The 20,899-nt window shown below is 42.4% G+C and overlaps 1 protein-coding gene across 7 annotated transcripts; it reads right to left on the bottom strand.

Moving 5' to 3' along the window:
- Nucleotides 1–642: 642 nt before the first annotated feature.
- alkbh7 (alkB homolog 7) lies at nt 643–19,786 on the bottom strand. Of its 7 annotated transcripts, XR_008136777.1 has the most exons (6): nt 19,368–19,786; nt 10,322–10,495; nt 9,929–10,053; nt 7,854–9,000; nt 7,694–7,773; nt 643–7,653 (listed from the first exon to the last, which is right to left on the bottom strand). XR_008136777.1 is itself a non-coding variant. In XM_035765008.2 (4 exons), the coding sequence occupies exons 1-4, from the start codon at nt 19,653–19,655 to the stop codon at nt 8,880–8,882; spliced, it is 708 nt and encodes a 235-aa protein (XP_035620901.1). In that variant the 5' UTR covers nt 19,656–19,786; the 3' UTR covers nt 643–8,879. The 7 variants fall into 7 exon arrangements, 1 of the variants encoding a protein (XP_035620901.1); XR_008136773.1 differs by having other exon boundaries at nt 643–1,094; nt 2,697–9,000; XR_008136775.1 differs by having other exon boundaries at nt 7,694–9,000.
- Between the last annotated feature and the right edge of the window lie 1,113 nt (nt 19,787–20,899).

The raw sequence follows: 20,899 nt of genomic DNA, 5'->3' as shown, positions 1-20,899 counted from the left end.
AATACCATATAGTTTCTTACAACAATTTAGGATGATTGTGCTGAAATTTATATTTTGTTGTGTTTATCTCCATTGCTCTAAAATTAAATTAGTTAGGCCAGTTAGCCACCCTTACGTAATTCAAATGAATCGAAATGCAAATTCCTATGAAACTGATTGTGTCCTATTATCCCACAGGCATAACACTTTTCATGTTTGAATTTACAGTCAAATGTTGCGTGTTCGCCTTTGCAATGAAAACGGTGCATGTACACTAGATAGTGGTAAATTTCTGTGTGCCACTTAGGCCGCCCATTGTGACTCACTTGTGGACGTGCTGGCAGCATATACTGTAGCAGCATGTTCGATCGTGCATCAAGAATTCAGGATAGCAAGTTTGTATGAAGGTCTGTTTATTACCTGGGGCGGCAGGTAGCCCAGTGTAACTAACTTAGCGACATTGTTGCTATATTTAGCGAGTATTCAGACCCCTTTGTCTAAAATAAATCGCTGCATTTAACTCACACAGCCTCAGTCACTTACTCACCTTGTCCACTGTGTGTGTGCCTCTGTGACATAAGCTAAACATCTAGCTGGCTAGCTCATCATGTCTCAGTCTAAACTGTACCCTCACAAATACAGAAAGGAGTGGGAATCAAACCCTGAATTCAAAGGCTGGTTGAAGCCGTTTATTGTAGATGATACACGGGTATACTGCCTGTATTGTAATGGTTTCTACGCCAAACTTTGATGTAAAAAAAACACATGACAACTCAAAAACACTCAAAATGCAAAGCCTTCTAACAGTTCCACCCAAAACAAGCTGCCATTTATGGTTAAAAACAATTGACTGCAAAAAAGGCTGAGGCCACCAAGGCATTAGCTATCGCTGAACACTGTTCCATGCTGGCATGTGATCACATTGGAGAAGCATGTAAGCTGCTTTCTCAGACTCCACTGCTGCTATCCACTTCAAAATGCACAGGACAAAGTGCACAGAAATGATTAATGGTGTTATAGCACCATACCTTCTGAAGAAGTTGGTTGCAGATGTGGGTGACCAGCGTTTCAGCCTCCTCCTCGATGAGTCCACGGATGTAAGCATTTCTAAGTACCTGGGGGTTGTGATAAGGTACTTTAGTGACACCAAACAGACAATTGTATCAACATTTCTGGGGCTTGTTGAGTTGGAGGGAGGAGATGCCAAATCTATAGCCCATGCTGTTGTGGCTTTCCTCAAAGTGTTGTCTTAAAAAGGAGAAACTCCTGGAGATAGGGACTGACAATGCCTCTGTTATGACGGGGATTAACAATGGGGTCCATAAAGTGCTGAAGGAGGAGTATGGCCTCAAATATCTGGTTCTTATTCGCTGTGTGTGCCACTCTGCAGCTTGCTCATTTGTAGCTCTAAACATATTCAGGGTGTTTTTTACTCACTTTTTGTCTCTCCCACGTTATTCCTCTCTCCAACGGCATCCATCACAATTACATGCACATGGCCAATTATGCAAACTAGGCAATGACGTAATTTAGCAACTTCTAGTGACTTTTAGGACAGCCAATAGCTACTGTCCTTACTGAGGAGTTGGCAACACTGAGGTGACCTAGTGGTTAGGGCGTTGGACTAGTAACTGTAAAGGTTGCAAGATCGAATCCCCGAGCTGACAAGGTGAAAATCTGTCGTTCTACCCCTGAACAAGGCAGTTAACCCACTGTTCCTAGGCCGTCATTGAAATTAAAAATGTGTTCTTAACTGACTTGCCTAGTTAAATAAAGGTAAAAAATAAATAAAATGGGTACATAGTTCAATAGTAATATCCTCTAAAATGCTCTGGTGTCAAACAAACTTTGCTGCCCTGTTTCCAATTGTCCATATGGCTGGTAGAACCTATTAAAGTAAGTAAATACATTTTGAAAATGTAAAAAAAAAATATATATATTATTAGCTAACTACCTACAGTGAAAGCTAACTCAAATGAGCTAGCTAGTTGGCTATCTAGCCAACATCACATACTGTATAGATAGCTAGCCAAGTGAATTAAATAATCACCAGCTATCTAATTTCATATTAGCTAGCTATCTTGATGTATTTATCACTGTAAAAAACAAACTCCAAATTAATTTGTAGGTAGCTAGCTAACAGCCTTGGAGGAGGGTGAAAGGATGGCAGCCCCAACTGTCAAATTGAGTGTGCTATTCTGGATAGGGATACTTTTGTGTAGTTCCTGTCCAAATAAGTGAGGACGGATATAATAGTAACATAATATTCAGTGCAGTGTAATTTGAGAATAATGAAGTCTGTTTCTTGTGAGGTTTTCTGTCCTCAGATAAAGAGAGCTATGAAGGCCTGTCTACATACTGATTGAAGAGGTCCCAATGAAGAGCAGTGGTTCTCAGTCCTGGGGACTCGAAGAGGGGCACATTGTTGTTTATGCCTTAGCACTGCACAGCTCATTCAAATGATCAACTCATCATCAAGCTTCAAGTGATATTTATGTATTCATTTGTGATGCTATCCTTGATATGATCCTGTTATTGTCACATGCTACACTTGCACATGTGTGTGCCCATGCATCCAATGTTATCATTATTTGTTATCAGGTATATTATTATTTGGTAATCCACAATGACCTGGTGATGTAAAAGTCTAATAATTACATTGTCTTCCATATTACTACAGATACCTTGTAACTGGAGATTCCAAAATGATTACCTACAGCAAGGTTGGGTGACCAGGGCCATCTGGGACTGCCTCCTGGAGGAATTCAGGTGTGTGAAGGCTACCTGTGTCCTGCATAACTTCATGGACACGAGGATAAGGAGGGGATCTGCAGCTCAACGCCATACGGGAGATCTTCACCTCCTACTTCTACGAAGAGGGTGCTGTTCCCTAGAAACACCATAGACCACACGTTTTGCACCATAAAGTACTCTGCAGCCACTTAGTGTGTTGTGGACACCAGGTGAGGCCACACACAGATACACGGCCTCTTTAACTACCGTATTTTCTCAAAAACAGTCTCTCCCCTTCACTTCATCCCCCTCTCCTCTTCTCCCTAAACCCTCTAGGTTATATCAGCTGTGTCAGTGAACCCCTCCCACATCTGAACTGGCTACATAGAGGGCACAGCATGGTCAGAGGTCACTTGGTCAGGTCAACAGGAAGTATTATTAAAGAGATAGAGATGCAGTAGTCCCAGAGTTAATGATCCAAGGTCAGTTTTGCACGTCACCTCTTGATGATTATGACGACTAACAATGTTAGAATAAAACATTTAAATACAAGGCTTAAATATGCTCTCCGTCTGCAGGCATGTTTTGATGAGAGGATGCCAACCCCCAGTCCCATCATCGCCACCTCACCCACTCTTAAGATAACCTTCGGGCCGACTAGAGACAGACAGTATTATGTTATTGTGATGAACGAAGAGAATATTTTGGTAGCACTGATTGATCAATCATATGATGCCTTCCCTGCTCATATGTCCTTACCTCTTTCCATTTTACACCTCTCTCTTCCTCTGTTTTTATAATGCACAACAGATGTGCATTGACGTACAGATTGAACTTGTATTTATAATATTACAAGTATAATATTTACAATGCATGCATTTATAACCCTTTGATAATGAACTTCTTTCAATAAAGCATTTCACATTCTCTACTGGTTGAAATGAAGTCTCATTTGATTAAATACTACACCTATCCCGTTTCAGATCAATGCTGATGAAGGGCATTAGCTATTGAGATGAACCGGTTTTAGAGTATTTACATGATGCATAGGAAGTAGTGTACAGTTTTTTTAAAAATTCTATTTCTGTGCATAATAATTACAAAACAGTCTTTAACTAGTTAAATCCTGTTTCTAGTCTATTAGTTACAATGTGTAACCATTGATGTCGCAGGACCAAGATTGGTAAACTCTGTTGAAGTGTATAATTGTAATACATACATGCAGACATAGCATCATTCAAAGACTGGAATGTGATACTCCTGGTATTGGATATGACTAAAAAAATATCATCTCAGACATTCATACCTGAACTGCACCCTTATTTGCCAAGGCAGAGTACGTGATCAGTGAATATATTAAATGTACAGGCTACAATGTGGGGATCACATGCATGGTAATAACTACATGTATATATTGCTTGCATCCTTGGCACAAAGTTATATTATATTCTACTCAATCCATAGGCTTCATTAATACATTTTAGAATAAGGCTGTAACATAACAAAATGTGGAAAAAGTCAAGGGGTCTGAATACTTTCCGTAGGCACTGTATGTAGCCTAAGAAACAAGATTTATGAAATCAATAACTTGCTAGTAACAAATGGCATTCATATTCCGACTATCTCACTGAGATAATACCTTCAATGATACAATGGTATCAATACATGTTTATAACATCTACAGAAAAGACAGATATGCCAATGGGGGCGGTGTTGCGGTCTATATATAGAGCCACATTTCTGTAAAGCTTACAGAGGATCTCATGTTAAATACTGTTTAAGTCTCTTTTGGGTAAAACACTGGGGTAAATCCTCATCGGAAACTCACCTAAAGCCCATTCTTGTGGGTAGCTGCTATAGACCACCAAGTGCTAACAGTCAGAATCTGGGTAATGTGTGTGAAATGCTTGATAATGTATGTGATATCAACAGAGGTATCTTTTCTGGGTGGCATTAATATTGACTGGCGTTCATCAAGATGCATACTCAAAAAAAAGCTTCAAACTGTAACTAGTGCCTGCAACCTGGTTCAGGTTATCAGACAACCTACCAGGGTATTTAAAAACAGCACAGGAATTAAATCATCCACATGTATTGATCACATCTTTACTAACGCTGCAGAACTCTGCTTTAAAGCAGTATCCAAATCCATCAGATGTCGTGTTCACAATATAGCAACCATATCTAGGAAAACCAAAGTTCCAAAGGCTGGGCCTAATATAGTGTATCAGAGGTCATACAATACGCTTTGTAGTGATTCCTATATTGATGATGTAAAGAATATTTGCTGGTCTGTGCTGTGTAATGACGAGCGACCAGGCACTTGACACATTTAAGAAATTGATAATTCCAGTTACTAATAAGCATGCACCCATTAAGACAATGACTGTAAAAACAAATTAATCCCTGTGGGTTGTTGAGGAATTGAAACATTATATGGTAATATATAATAGGCTGAGAGAGGCTGGACTGTGGGCTTACAAGCCTGTTGTAAGGCAGGTCCTCACCAGAAATCGGCGTTGCCTATGGGCACAAACCCACTGTCGCTTCACTGACGAGCTGCTCTTTTGTCTCACAAGGGGTGTTGGTCGGATTCACGTTTATCGTCGAAGGAATGAGCGTTACACCAAGGCCTGTACTCAGGAGCGGGATCGATTTAGAGGTGGAGGGTCCGTCATGGTCTGGGGCGGTGTGTCACAGCATCATCGGACTGAGCTTGTTGTCATTGCAGGCAATCTCAACACTGTGCGTTACAGGGAAGACATCCTCCTCCCTCATGTGGTACACTTCCTGCAGGCTCATCCTGACATGACCCTCCAGCATGACAATGCCACCAGCTATACTGCTCGTTCTGTGCGTGATTTCCTGCAAGACAGGAATGTCAGTGTTCTGCCATGGTCAGCGAAGAGCCCGGATCTCAATCCAATTGAGCACGTGAGGGCTAGGGCCATTGCCCCCAGAAATGTCCGGGAACTTGCAGGTGCCTTGGTGTAAGAGTGGGGTAACATCTCCCAGCAAAAACTGGCAAATCTGGTACAGTCCATGAGGAGGAGATGCAGATACTCACCAGATACTGACTGTTACTTTTGATTTTGACCCCCTCTTTGTTCAGGGACACATTATTAAATTTCTGTTACATGTCACATGTCTGTGGAACTTGTTTAGTTTATGTCTCCGTTGTTGAATCTTGTTATGTTCATAAAAATATTCACACATGTTAAGTTGGCTGAAAATAGAAAATAAACGCAGTTGACATTGAGAGGACATTTCTTTTTTTTTCTCCCCAATTTCGTGGTATCCAATTGTTGTAGTAGCTACTATCTTGTCTAATCGCTACAACTCCCGTACGGGCTCGGGAGAGACGAAGGTTGAAAGTCATGCGTCCTCCGATACACAACCCAGCCAGCCGCACTGCTTCTTAACACAGCGCGCATCCAACCCGGAAGCCAGCCGCAACAATGTGTCGGAGGATACACCGTGCACCTGGCAACCTTGGGCTGGCACGCACTGCGCCCGCACTGCGCCCGGCCGCGATGAGACAAGGACATCCCTGCCGACCAAGCCCTCCCTAACCCGGACGACGCTAGGCCAATTGTGCGTCGCCCCACGGACCTCCTGGTCGTGGCCGGTTACGACAGAGCCTGGGCGCGAACCCAGGGACTCTGATGGCACAGCTGGCGCTGCAGTACAGCACCCTTAACCACTGCGCCACCCGGGAGGCCCGGACGTTTCTTTTTTGCTTAGTTAATATATTTTCTTACTTTCACTTGCTTAGCTAGCAAATGTAGCTAGCTAGTTTAGCTTACTCAAACTATGCTATGTTAGCTAGCTGGCTATATACTATCCAACACTGGAACTCTTCCAAGTCAAGGTAAGCTTTTGGTTTTATAAATGTATTGCCACCCACCGATGTAACTGGTAAACTGCTTGCTGTACACTGTACTGCATGATTGTAGCGGGTATACTGTTGCGTTAGTTCTAGTAGCTATGCTTACTATGACGTTAATATGGTGAAAAGGATGTAGGCTGTGTGTAGCGGTTATGGTATGAAAATTTGGCTTGGAAATGTTTTTTTGCCTGGTCAGACAGCTGTTGCATTGTGCACGAGGTCCACATGCAAAGGAAAAGGGTGAGAGAAGAGCGTAGATGTGAGAAGGATTTATGCTGTATATACAACGAGGAAAGGTATTAAGGCATATATGTGGCTGCTAGTTCTGTGTTTGATCAGGGGTGTAATCATTTTGTTGAAAAACTTATTTTAAACGGAAGCAAACGGAATGAAATGGGGATAAACATACCTGAATTTTTTTCTAACTAAACTTGTTTGCAACTGTTGGCCTAATGATTACAACCTAGATCAGCTAGATGCAGGCAAGAGTGTGCAAGTTGATATTGAATGTGTCACCTTGACTAGACAAATTTCTCTCGACCTGTGTACCTACGTTGTAAACATTCATTCGTATGCTAGGTTGTATCAACCTTATGATGGGTATAGGGAAATAATTTAGTAGCATTATGTAGTAGCCTAAATCTATCGATGTTACATTGAACTAGAAGAATGGAATATGAATGACAGTCATCCAATATGCTGTAATAGAAATAAGGCCATGCTCATAAAAAATAAAGAATGGTCCTCCCTCATCTTAAACAGCACCAACTGGCAAAAAAGCCTCAGTTGAAACAACCATCTGTTCAAGGTTCATTTAATATGAGTGTAACGACTCCTTCTGATTCACAGGGACTTTGTTCATTTGATGAGCAGGTCCAAATCCTGGTACAATATCTCAGATAACCCGTACACCGCAACCCATTACACAATACCTCAGAAAACCATGATGAGTGGTACACCGCAACCCATTACCTCAGATAACCCTTATGAGTGGTACACCGCAACCCATTACCTCAGATAACCCTTATGAGTGGTACACCGCAACCCATTACCTCAGATAACCCTTACGAGTGGTACACCGCAACCCATTACCTCAGATAACCCTTATGAGTGGTACACCGCAACCCATTACCTCAGATAACCCTTACGAGTGGTACACCGCAACCCATTACCTCAGATAACCCTTACGAGTGGTACACCGCAACCCATTACCTCAGATAACCCTTACGAGTGGTACACCGCAACCCATTACCTCAGATAACCCTTATGAGAGGTACACCACAACCCATTCATTACACATGACCTCAGATAACCCTTCATGGGTGGCACACTAAAACACTATACCTCAGCTAACCCGTCACAGGTGGTAGACTAACACGTTAAACTATATCTCAGCCAACACGTTAAGGTCGATAGACTAAGTAACAAGGCTCAAGATTCAAAGCCTGGAAATTTCATGTTCATGAATGTTGCATTTTACCAAATGAAACCCATTGCACGTGGTAACTGTAAAAAGTCTACTTTACAGCAGGATACACATTACGGATTGTAACTGTAGAAACAAAGTAGCTTTATTCACATCAGGGGAATTTAGCAAAACAAGGTTGATATATTCACGTCAGGGGAACCTCCTTGTTATTTAATTACCATTTTTGTGTATTGCAATTGCATTCAGTATGAATCATGTGTGTATTATTTTAAATGCATGTATTGTAGTTCTATCCTTGTGATGTATTACATAATGTTTTTGTGGACCCCAGTAAGAGTAGCTGGTGCTTTAGCAGTAGCTAATGGAGATCCTAATAAAATACTAAATACCACTGACAGATATTTTTTTTTATAAACAATTATGACAAAATGTGGGCTGAAAATTAAGTTTAGTCATTCATTTAATTATTATATATATATATATTTTTTAACAGGACAAATCTGAGGGGGCACGTGCCTTAGTGCCCCCTATGGGCATGACTCCTCTGGTTATAGGTGCCGGTTTGGAGAAGATTTAGGCTCATTATGACCCTTTGAAATGCATCATATCTGAATGCCTTCCCAACATCTAATTCAGAATCAAATCCTGGACAGGTAGTTTATTATGAAGTGCTCCAATGAAAACTGATGAGGGAAACATCTAAATCATCTTTCCCAACATAGTCTCTCGCACAGTGAGAAAGCGTGTACATCAAATTTTAACATAGTGACGTTCTTAACAATTAAAATACCGAGCTCTGGCTATTACCAGTGAGACTGTCACAGTTGTGTCCCTCTTGACTCTAATGCTTCAAACAGGAAGGTTCCGGCAGATGACAGAGATGCGGCGATGGCGGGGAACTCTCTGTCCAGAGAAAAGAGACTCATCATCTTTAAGGATCTCATGGGTGAACTTATATCTGGCCTGGTCCCTGGAAGGATGCATGAAAACAATGTCATCAGTCCTTCACCACACAAGCACAATGTGTGAAATGCCAGGAGTTATATCAAGTGTTTCAGAGTATGAGTACCGATTTAGGATCAGTTTAGCCTTTAAGATCACAAGAATATGAATACATGGACCAGTGTTCACTCATGAAGAGGAGAATTTACTGTACGTTGAATTCAAATCGAATGTCAACAACCTTCAAGTTATGGAATTAAATTGGAATTAGAATTGTGAAAAAAATACATCTTTGGAATTGAATTGGAATTCAATATTTGTTCAATTCCCAGATTCATGTATTTACTATAAAAAATGTACTGCTTTTAAAAATATATATAATTTAAACTTCCAATATAGCTTGGCTGTCTGAACAGTGACATGGTCATGAAGGATTTAATTATCTCAAGTCAAAGACTTAGCTGAAATTTGAAATGAATGGAATATAGAGGGAGAGGGAATTGAAATACTGTAGAATTGAATTTGTGGAATGAACCCCAACACGGACAGGGGAGGACCTGAACCTAGATTAGCACTCCCACTCTGAGATGTTTCATAGTGGATACATACGACCCCAGGTCATCGGACCAGGCGGACCTCTGGGACCTCATAAGGATAGTTATAGGCTATAGGAGGCGTTCAGTCAGTGTACAAACATGGAGGTAACATAGAACACTTAAGTAAACCACTTCATGATCTCCACAGGAGATACTGTGGGTTTGTTTAGTGCAGACTCTCATTGGGGTATTTACTCAGTTGCTCTTTCCACGGTCAAATAAATCCATAGAATTGTTTTGGGTAGTACAAACCTATCTTAGGCCTACCAGGTACACTCTGATTAAAGTGTATGCGCAGGTGGTCGTTTGTAAACAATGAAAGACAGAATGTTGCTATGGCAAGTCTTATTGGGTCCTTACCTGAGTATGTAGAGAGAGCGACGGGGCAGAAACAAGTTCAGATATTCAGCGGGTTCATCCTCCCTCACCAAGCGCATCACACTGTCTGACAACAAACTCAGCCCTGCTATAGTGCTGCCACAGAACTGACAGAGAGAGAGAGGAGAGGAAGGAAAAGAAAGATTCATGGAGACAGTGAAAGAGAAAGGCAGGATGAAGATACAAAAAAACAGGGGTGAGGGGGGATGAGAGAATGACTGAGTTTCAAACTGCATTGTAAAAGAACACTTTTGCCAAAAAAGTATTCAAATTGTGCTCAGTTTGTGCCTAGGGCAAAATTCTAGCACACAGAACACCATGTTCCATATTTATCATGCCTTTCATCTCAGGTTAATATGAGAGCCGTCTACCTACCTTGACACTGTCGATATGTGGTTTGATGTATCCAGCCTTGTCCAGGTCCAGGACATGCACAGGGCCTAGGAGAGGGCTGCCCTCAGAGAAAGCCACAGCTCGGAGGCGATCCATCACCCCCTCACACACTGCGCCCCACTGAGCACGCTCTGTCTCCCGGTAACCATGAATCGCCTGGTGAGCAGAATGTTGAAAGAATAAATTAAAAAATGTAATGAAATGTTGGTAAGGGCCTCAAAGGAGTGATCATTGTCAACAGGGGTGGAATTGGGGTTCCAGGAGTGAAATGATTTGGATAATTTACATTGATTTCAAGGATTTTACATAATCAGAGAGATTTTATTTTCCAATTTCCATCCCCGTTAGCCAACAAACACTGTTCTGGGCCTGGTTTCCCAAAAGCATTTTAAGGCTAAGATCATCGCGAGAACCTTTGTAGGAGCATCATTAAATCTCAGAGCTTTTCCCCAATATCATCATCACTAAAGTTGCAATTGAAAACCTGTGTTATTTACCGACTGCCTCAGACCACTCGTAGATCAGCTAAGTGTGTCGTTGGATCATTTTCTGCCCTTCTGGTGTCAAACATAGAATCTGTTTATCCGTCTCGCTGTGAACGCTGATTACTTCAGAACGAAGTTGACTACAATTACAAAGTTGCCAATTTCTTTGCAGTTGTTTCAAACAAGCAAAGGATTAAAAAGATACTTAAAATAAAAACTGAGATGACTGCTGTTGGTAAAATGATGATTAAATGACTGAACAAATCCTTTTAAATGGAACTGTAACTAAGTAAACTTATACTCTGTTTTACTATATCTGATTAACAATATGAGTTCATAAGAAGGGATTGTGTGACACGGACAAGGAGTAATTCAATTTAATGAACACCATTCCAACTAGGAAAAAACAAATGGGTTGTGGACTGTGTAAACATATAAGGTCGTTAACCTATGGTTGAACCTACAGAAACTTAGCTCTGGGGTTTTTAGATAAGACAGTGAGTGCATTCCTAGGTTCTGTTAATTAGAACAGTCAGCTCAGTGGTGATCGATAATGTTGAGGGGTCAAAAGTTACCTGGGAGTGTGTTAGTAAGTTAGAATGAACTTTTCACCTCAGTTTGTTCCGGTCGAGAGGAGGGGATTCTGTTAAAGCAATGAAATGACATCATGATGTGTATATAAACTGTTGCTCGTGGTTAAGTGGGAGCGCGCTCCGGGAATAAATTCTGTTAACTATTATTTAAAAATACTATTTTATGCAAACGATAATCTTACAAATTCTCATAAAATAGATTAAAGATTTTCAATTTTTTATTTTTTTTATTTCACCTTTATTTAACCAGGTAGGCTAGTTGAGAACAAGTTCTCATTTGCAACTGCGACCTGGCCAAGATAAAGCATAGCAGTGTGAACAGACAACACAGAGTTACACATGGAGTAAACAATTAACAAGTCAATAACACAGTAGAAAAAAAGGGGAGTCTATATACAATGTGTGCAAAAGGCATGAGGAGGTAGGCGAATAATTACAATATTGCAGATTAACACTGGAGTGAGAAATGATCAGATGATCATGTACAGGTAGAGAGAGATATTGGTGTGCAAAAGAGCAGAAAAGTAAATAAATAAAATCTGTGGGGATGAGGTAGGTGAAAATGGGTGGGCTATTTACCAATAGATTATGTACAGCTGTAGCGATCAGTTAGCTGCTCAGATAGCTGATGTTTGAAGTTGGTGAGGGAGATAAAAGTCTCCAACTTCAGCGATTTTTGCAATTCGTTCCAGTCACAGGCAGCAGAGTACTGGAACGAAAGGCGGCCGAATGAGGTGTTGGCTTTAGGGATGATCAGTGAGATACACCTGCTGGAGCGCATGCTACGGATGGGTGTTGCCATCGTGACCAGTGAACTGAGATAAGGCGGAGATTTACCTAGCATGGCCTTGTAGATGACCTGGAGCCAGTGGGTCTGGCGACGAATATGTAGCGAGGGCCAGCCGCCTAGAGCATACAAGTCGCAGTGGTGGGTAGTATAAGGTGCTTTACATTTACATTTAAGTCATTTAGCAGACGCTCTTATCCAGAGCGACTTACAAATTGGTGCATTCACCTTATGACATCCTTTAGTGACAAAACGGATGGCACTGTGATAAACTGCATCCAGTTTGCTGAGTAGAGTGTTGGAAGCGATTTTGTAGATGACATCGCCGAAGTCGAGGATCTGTAGGATAGTCAGTTTTACTAGGGTAAGCTTGGCAGCGTGAGTGAAGGAGGCTTTGTTGCGGAATAGAAAGCCGACTCTTGATTTGATTTTCTATTGGAGATGTTTGATATGAGTCTGGAAGGAGAGTTTGCAGTCTAGCCAGAGACCTAGGTACTTATAGGTGTCCACATATTCAAGGTCGGAACCATCCAGTGTGGTGATGCTAGTCGGGCATGCGGGTGCAGGCAGCGATCGGTTGAAAAGCATGCATTTGGTTTTACTAGCGTTTAAGAGCAGTTTGAGGCCACTGAAGGAGTGTTGTATGGCATTGAAGCTCGTTTGGAGGTTAGATAGCACAGTGTCCAATGATGGGCCGAAAGTATATAGAATGGTGTCGTCTGCGTAGAGGTGGATCAGGGAATCGCCCGCAGCAAGAGCAACATCATTGATATATACAGAAAAAGGAGTCGGCCCGAGAATTGAACCCTGTGGCACCCCCATAGAGACTGCCAGAGGACCGGACAGCATGCCCTCCGATTTGACACACTGAACTCTGTCTGCAAAGTAATTGGTGAACCAGGCAAGGCAGTCATCCGAAAAACCGAGGCTACTGAGTCTGCCGATAAGAATCTGGTGATTGACAGAGTCGAAAGCCTTGGCAAGGTCGATGAAGACGGCTGCACAGTACTGTCTTTTATCGATGGCGGTTATGATGTCGTTTAGTACCTTGAGTGTGGCTGAGGTGCACCAGTGACCGGCTCGGAAAACAGATTGCATAGCGGAGAAGGTACGGTGGGATTCGAGATGGTCAGTGACCTGTTTGTTGACTTGGCTTTCGAAGACCTTAGATAGGCAGGGCAGGATGGATATAGGTCTGTAACAGTTTGGGTCCAGGGTGTCTCCCCCTTTGAAGAGGGGGATGACTGCAGCAGCTTTCCAATCCTTGGGGATCTCAGACGATATGAAAGAGAGGTTGAACAGGCTGGTAATAGGGGTTGCGACAATGGCGGCGGATAGTTTCGGAAATAGAGGATCCAGATTGTCAAGCCCAGCTGATTTATACGGGTCCAGGTTTTGCAGCTCTTTCAGAACATCTGTTATCTGGATTTGGGTAAAGGAGAACCTGGAGAGGCTTGGGCGAGGAGCTGCGGGGGGGCCGGAGCTGTTGGCCGAGTTAGGAGTGGCCAGGCGGAAGGCATGGCCAGCCGTTGAGAAATGCTTGTTGAAGTTTTCGATAATCATTGATTTATCGGTGGTGACCGTGTTACCTAACCTCAGTGCAGTGGGCAGCTGGGAGGAGGTGCTCTTGTTCTCCATGGACTTCACAGTGTCCCAGAACTTTTGGAGTTGGAGCTACAGGATGCAAACTTCTGCCTGAAGAAGCTGGCCTTAGCTTTCCTGACTGACTGCGTGTATTGGTTCCTGGCTTCCCTGAACAGTTGCATATCGCGGGGACTGTTCGATGCTATTGCAGTCCGCCACAGGATGTTTTTGTGCTGGTCGAGGGCAGTCAGGTCTGGAGTGAACCAAGGGCTGTATCTGTTCTTAGTTCTGCATTTTTTGAACGAAGCATGCTTATCTAAAATGGTGAGGAAGTTACTCTTAAAGAATGACCAGGCATCCTCAACTGACGGGATGAGGTCAATGTCCTTCCAGGATACCCGGGCCAGGTCGATTAGAAAGGCCTGCTCACAGAAGTGTTTTAGGGAGCGTTTGACAGTGATGAGGGGTGGTCGTTTGACTGCGGCACCGTAGCGGATACAGGCAATGAACCAGTGGTCGCTGAGATCCTGGTTGAAGACAGCGGAGGTGTATTTGGAGGGCCAGTTGGTCAGGGTGACGTCTATGAGGGTGCCCTTGCTTACAGAGTTAGGGTTGTACCTGGTGGGTTCCTTGATGATTTGTGTGAGATTGAGGGCATCTAGCTTAGATTGTAGGACTGCCGGGGTGTTAAGCATATCCCAGTTTAGGTCAGGGCACAGCTGGGAGCTGAGGGGGGTCGGTAGCAGGCGGCAACAGTGAGAGACTTATTTCTGGAGAGAGTAATTTTCAGAATTAGTAGTTCGAACTGTTTGGGTATGGACCTGGAAAGTATGACATTACTTTGCAGGCTATCTCTGCAGTAGACTGCAACTCCTCCCCCTTTGGCAGTTCTATCTTGACGGAAGATGTTATAGTTGGGTATGGAAATCTCAATTTTTGGTGGCCTTCCTGAGCCAGGATTCAGACACGGCAAGGACATCAGGGTTAGCAGAGTGTGCTAAAGCAGTGAGTAAAACAAACTTAGGGAGGAGGCTTCTGATGTTGACATGCATGAAACCAAGGCTTTTTCGATCACAGAAGTCAACAAATGAGGGTGCCTGGGGACATGCAGGGCCTGGGTTTACCTCCACATCACCCGCGGAACAGAGAAGGAGTAGTATGAGGGTGCGGCTAAAGGCTATCAAAACTGGTCGCCTAGAGCGTTGGGGACAGAGAATAAGAGGAGCAGGTTTCTGGGCATGGTAGAATATATTCAGGGCATAATGCGCAGACAGGGGTATGGTGGGGTGCGGGTACGGCGGAGGTAAGCCCAGGCACTGGGTGATGATGAGAGAGGTTTTATCTCTGGACATGCTGGTTGTAATGGGTGAGGTCACCGCATATGTGGGAGGTGGGATAAAGGAGGTATCAGGGGTATGAGGAGTGGGACTAGGGGCTCCATTGTGAACTAAAACAATGATAACTAACCTGAGCAACAGTATACAAGGCATATTGACATTTGAGAGAGACATACAGCGAGGCATACAGTAATCACAGGTGTTGAATTGGGAAAGCTAGCTAAAACAGTGGGCGAGACAACAGCTAATCAGCTAGCATAACAACAGCAGGTAAAATGGCATTGACTAGGCAACGGGGCCGACAGATAAATCAAACAATCAGAATGGAGTACCGTGATTAATGGACAGTCCAGCGTGCATCAGCTATGTAGCCAAGTGATCAGAGTCCAGGGGCAGCGGTGGATGGGGCAAGGGGGCTGGACTGGCGAGTGTTATCCAGGTTAAAAAAAACTAACAATGACTAAGTAGCTTGTAGCTCGTTAGCTGGTTCGCTTCTGGAGGTTCTTGAGTGTGTTCTAAAAATTACAAATAATAGCGATTCCGTATCACATTGGGTGAGGCAGGTTTCCGGAAGGTATAAACAAATTTTAAAAATCGGGAAGAGATAGAAAGTACATATGGGCCACTGCGATGCAGCCGGTTAGCAGGCCTGTGCTAACAAGCTAACAGATTAGCAGGCCGGGGTAAACAAGGTAGTAGTTAGCGGACCTGGGCTAAACAAGCTAGCAGTTAGCATGCTGAATTAGCAAGCAAGGAGATAGCGAGGGCTAGAAAGTTAGCCTTTGGAGGACGTCGCAATGGGGCGAGTCTGTTTATTCCTCTTCATGCAGTGACATCGATAGACCAGTCGTGGATCCGGGTATAGAAGCCCAGGAGTATGCTAGGAACACAGGAGTTCTGGCCGGGCTAGCTTCAAGCTACGTGGGTGGAAACGCTAGCCAGGAGTAATCAACCAGGGTTGAGGTTTAGCTCGATAGCTAGTTGTGAAGATCCAGCTGAAAAAAAAAATCTGTTTGCGGAGGGAATCCGGGGATAAAAAATAAATAGGTCCGTTATGCTCTGGTTAGCATCGCGTTGTTCGAACTGGCGAGAGCTTTCCGAGGAGAGTATTTGGAAGCTTAGGTTTAGCAAAATGTTTTTAAAGATATGCGAAGAAAAATATCTAAAACGAAAAAGAGACGATATTTACAGAGAGACGATACGACAGGACGACTTACTGCTACGCCATCTTGGATCGGGAATTAATGAAAGCACATTGGCATAATTAAATTACAGTAACAACTGCATTAATAGGCTACAGTAGGACATAGGCTATAGTAGGACATAGGCTGCAGTAGGAAATGGGCTACAGTCGGACATGGGCTACAGTCGGACATGGGCTACAGTCGGACATGGGCTACAGTCGGATATATGCTACAGTAGGCTATAGGCTACAGTAGGCTATAGTAGGCTATAGGCTACAGTAGGACATGGGCTACAGTAGGACATGGGCTACAGTAGGACATGGGCTACAGTAGGACATGGGCTACAGTAGGACATGGGCTACAGTAGGACTTAGGCTACAGTAGGCTATAGGCTACATAGGCTTCTCAGAGGAGGAAGAGGAGGACCATCCTGCTCAGTGAATTTCATAAAAATACAAATGGTGAAACATTAAAAAAGTGATCCTTTTTAGGTAAAACTATACCAAATATACCCACGTCACAAAATAATTTATTAAAACACGCTGTTTTGCAATGAAGGCCTACAGTGTCCTCAACAGCACTCTGTAGGATAGCACCATGGTGTAGCAGAAAGACAGCTAGCTTCAGTCCTCCTCTGGGAACACTGACTTCAATACAAAACCTAGGAGGCTCGTGGTTCTCACCACCTTCCATAGACTTACACAGTAATTATGACAACTTCCAGGAGACATCCTCCAACCTATCAGAGCTCTTGCAGCATGAACTGACATGTTGTCCACCCAATCAAAGGATCAGAGAATCTTGTACTGAAAGCATAAACTCCAGCTAGCTAGCACTGCAGTACATAAAATGTGGTGAGCAGTTGACTCAAAGAGAGAGAAAGCAACAGTTGAACAGTTTTGAACAAATACATGAGTTTAAAAATGAAGGAGAAGCAAGAGAGAGAGATAGCTATCCTTGGTATTTTTTTCACTTTCACTTTGCTAGCTAGTTTAGCCTATTCAAAACACCCGGCTCAGACAGAGAGGGATGCTATGTTAGATAGCTGGCTATGGCTATTCAACACTGGAACTCCTCGAAGTTAAGCTTTTAGTTTTGTTAATTTATTGACACCGGGGGCCCACCAGTGTAACTGCTAAACAGCTTGTGACTGTACTGCATGATTGTAATGGGTTTACTAACACGTTAGTTCTCGTAGCTATGTTGACTATGACGTTAGCTAATATGGTGACAACGATGTGTAGTGGTTAGAAGTTATGATATGAAGGTTTGGCTTTAAAAAAATGTTTGCCTGGTCAGACAGCTGATTTGTTGTGCACTGAAGTCCACAAGGGAAAAGGTGAGAGGATGAGAGAGTGTAGAAGTGAGAAGGAATTATACAACGAGCAAAGTGATCACACTGTTTGTATGTGGCTGCGATCAAAGTGAACTGTGATCAGGGGTCTATTCATTAAAACACATTTCTTAAATGGGAGCAAAAGGAATGGGGATGAATATACCTGAATTTGTCCAATAGAAACACTTGTTTCCAACTGTTGAACTAATGATTACACCCTAGATCAGCTAGATGCAGGCAAGAGTGTGCAAGGCAGTATTGAATGTGTCATTGTCTGTCACCTTGACTACTAAAATTTATCTTGAGCTGTGCACCTACGTTTTAAACTTTCATTCACAGGCTCGATTGTAGCAACCTCATGATGGGTATAGGGAAAATCATGTAGTCGTATCATGTAGTAGCCTAAACCTATCAATGTTATATTGAGCTGGGTGAATGGAATATGAATGACAGTCATCTAACATGCTGTAATAGAAATAAGGCGATGCTCATCATAAAAATAATAATCCTCCCTCATCTTAATGAAGCATCGACCACCACTGACATAGGGCTATATATTTTATTCATGTTGAAATCTTTTTTATTTTCAGTAAATTGAGTTCTAATTTGCTAATTATAGGCTACACCGTCTGTTATATTTGCCTCAATATATACTGAACAAAAATATAAAACGCAGCATGCAACAACTTCAAAGATTAACAATGTTGGAGGCAGCTTATGGTAGAGAAATTAGCATTAAATTATTTGGCAACAGCTCTGGTGGACATTCCTGCAGTCAGCATGTCAATTACACTCCCAATCAAAACTTGAGATGCCTGTGGCATTGTGTTGTGTGACAAAACTACAAATTTTATAGTAGCCCTTTATTGTCCCCAGCACAAAGTGCACCTATGTAATGGCCATGCTGTTTCATCAGCATCTTGATATGCCACAACTGTCAGGTGAATAGATTATCTTGGCAAATAAGAAATGCTCACTGATGATGTAAACAAATTTGTGCAGAAACATTTAGAGAAATAAGCTTTTTGTGCGTATGGAACATTTCTGGGAATTTTTATTTCAACTCATGAAACATGGGACCAACACTTTACATGTTGGTTTTATATTTTTGTTCAGTGTATTTCATGATGTGTAACATGTGCAATGATGTGCCAAATCTGTGATTTAGTGCATAAATATTGGGTATTAGAATAAGCAGCATCAATATTTGCAGCCATATAGGCCTAGGTGATATTGTTTAATCAGTATTGTGCGAGAGCACCACTAGATTTTTCATCTCAAACATATCAGTATCAACAAATGACCAACGATGCACTTGGCAAACGTTCTTCTGCGTGGTGTTTTGGGAAACGATGCATCGTTAAAACACGCATAAGCCTAAATTGCATTGCTATTGGGAAACCGGGAACTGACTGATCAATCTAAAATAAGATATATTCACCTTGTAATGTATGATGACGATCATTAATAACCTAACAATTCAAATATAAAACTTTACTGCATCTAGTATAGTATGGATATGTATGTTATTGCTGCATGTTTATAGGTGAAATATAAAACTACAAAACATTTGCATGATGCCAATAGGGAAACTAATCAAAATAGCTGTTACTGTAGCAGCCCCTCTGAGTGTCGGCTGGAGCTGAGGACGTGCAGCAGCTTTATCTAGCGAACGTGAGCTGGGCACTTCTTTGTAGTCAACAAGGTCTATTTACAACTTACATCGTCCCAGTGGTCGAACTCGTATCGTTTCTTTCTCAGCCCAGGCTCGAGTTCTTTCATGAGAGCACCCTCCTCTTCCTCACTTATGAATTCCGTCCTCACATCCACCTGACCGCGAAGCCTCTGGACCAACTCCCCGGTCGAACCGCAGACTAGTTGGTCATCTCTGAACTGCAGGCCGCTGTTCGTAGCAGCCCCGGAGCAACTCGCTGCCGAACTTAGACATGATGTGGGAGTGTACAGAGGCCGTTTATGAATACGTCTGGCAACTGTAATAAGAAGTCTCATGCTTCAGTAAAGAAAATTATTTATTTAGACTGTCAGATTTGCTAAATTAAGCTATGCTTTGTTGTCTGGTGGCACAGAAGTCAAGTCACGAAGGAGGGCGACATTTTGAAAACGCACTGCATTGTGGGAGTTGTATTGTCGTCACACTTCATTAAATAAATAAAGCCTGCCTAGGCCTAAAATAACAAGCTATTAACCTTTTCACTGAAATTACAACAAGATTCTGTGTTATCCATATCAATTGCATAACGGCTATGTAAATAAGGAATGTAAAAGTATTTTTTAAATCAAATAGATTGTCTTTCAATAACGGTACTTTACTAGGCCTAACGCTCTGAGCACTTTTATTGTCTTTTAGGTGTCTTTTTCTCACTAGGCTATACCTATGCTATCTTTGTAGGTCATGCCAGAGCTAAACAGTTAGAGGCAATGTAAATAAGTAATTACTTTCCAGATCTATATATGGCTCTGGGTTGTGCTAACTTTGTGAAGCATGACCTACGCTCATAAAGTCCCAACGTCTCTTACATTGTTGACTTCCCCACCATAGCCTCTCTGTGGACTACTTTCATCTATCTTGCACAACGGGGTGGTGATGATATGGGTGTGGAGGACTGATATGAGTTGTGGCGTTTAACACTCTACCAAGTTAACTCAGCATAGGCATGTACATGTATGCAGACACTTAAGAACACAGTTTTTTGACAAACACATGACAATTATTGACTAGGTAAACTAGTCTCCTTTTATGCAACAAAAGAAATAGAATGGTTAAACAGGTTCTCTGATGGGCCTCAAACAAACTAAAGCCAATCATGAATAGTTAATGGTTGATGCAGAGGACACAATTCTAGCCTAATCAGGCAGGGTTTTGTTGAGGACAGTCATGCAGCTTACTACAACCCTCCCACTTTGAGTGACTAGGACCTTCAACCGTGTGAATCAAGGATTCTTGAATGTCGGGACAATCCAAGTCTGGCAGGGAAACTTTATTGTAAAAAAAATGTTTTGTTCATGATTTGAGCTTAAAAATCTAATGTAGAGGTATTTTATAAATTAAAATATTTGTTTTTGGAATTTACAAAATACTTTCATGATTAATTTCCATGTCTGGAAATGGTGTCAGACCCCCAGACCCCTACAATGGTGCCAGACCCCCATATCCACATCGACGGGACAGCAGTGGAGAAGGTGGAAAGTTTTAAGTTCCTTTGCATAAACATCACAGACAAACTGAAATGGTC

Source organism: Oncorhynchus keta, chromosome 5, assembly GCF_023373465.1.
Source record: "Oncorhynchus keta strain PuntledgeMale-10-30-2019 chromosome 5, Oket_V2, whole genome shotgun sequence".
Classification (NCBI taxonomy): Eukaryota; Metazoa; Chordata; class Actinopteri; order Salmoniformes; family Salmonidae; genus Oncorhynchus; species Oncorhynchus keta.
Note: the sequence above shows the minus strand (reverse complement) of the source record. Positions and strands in the feature narration are given on the sequence as shown.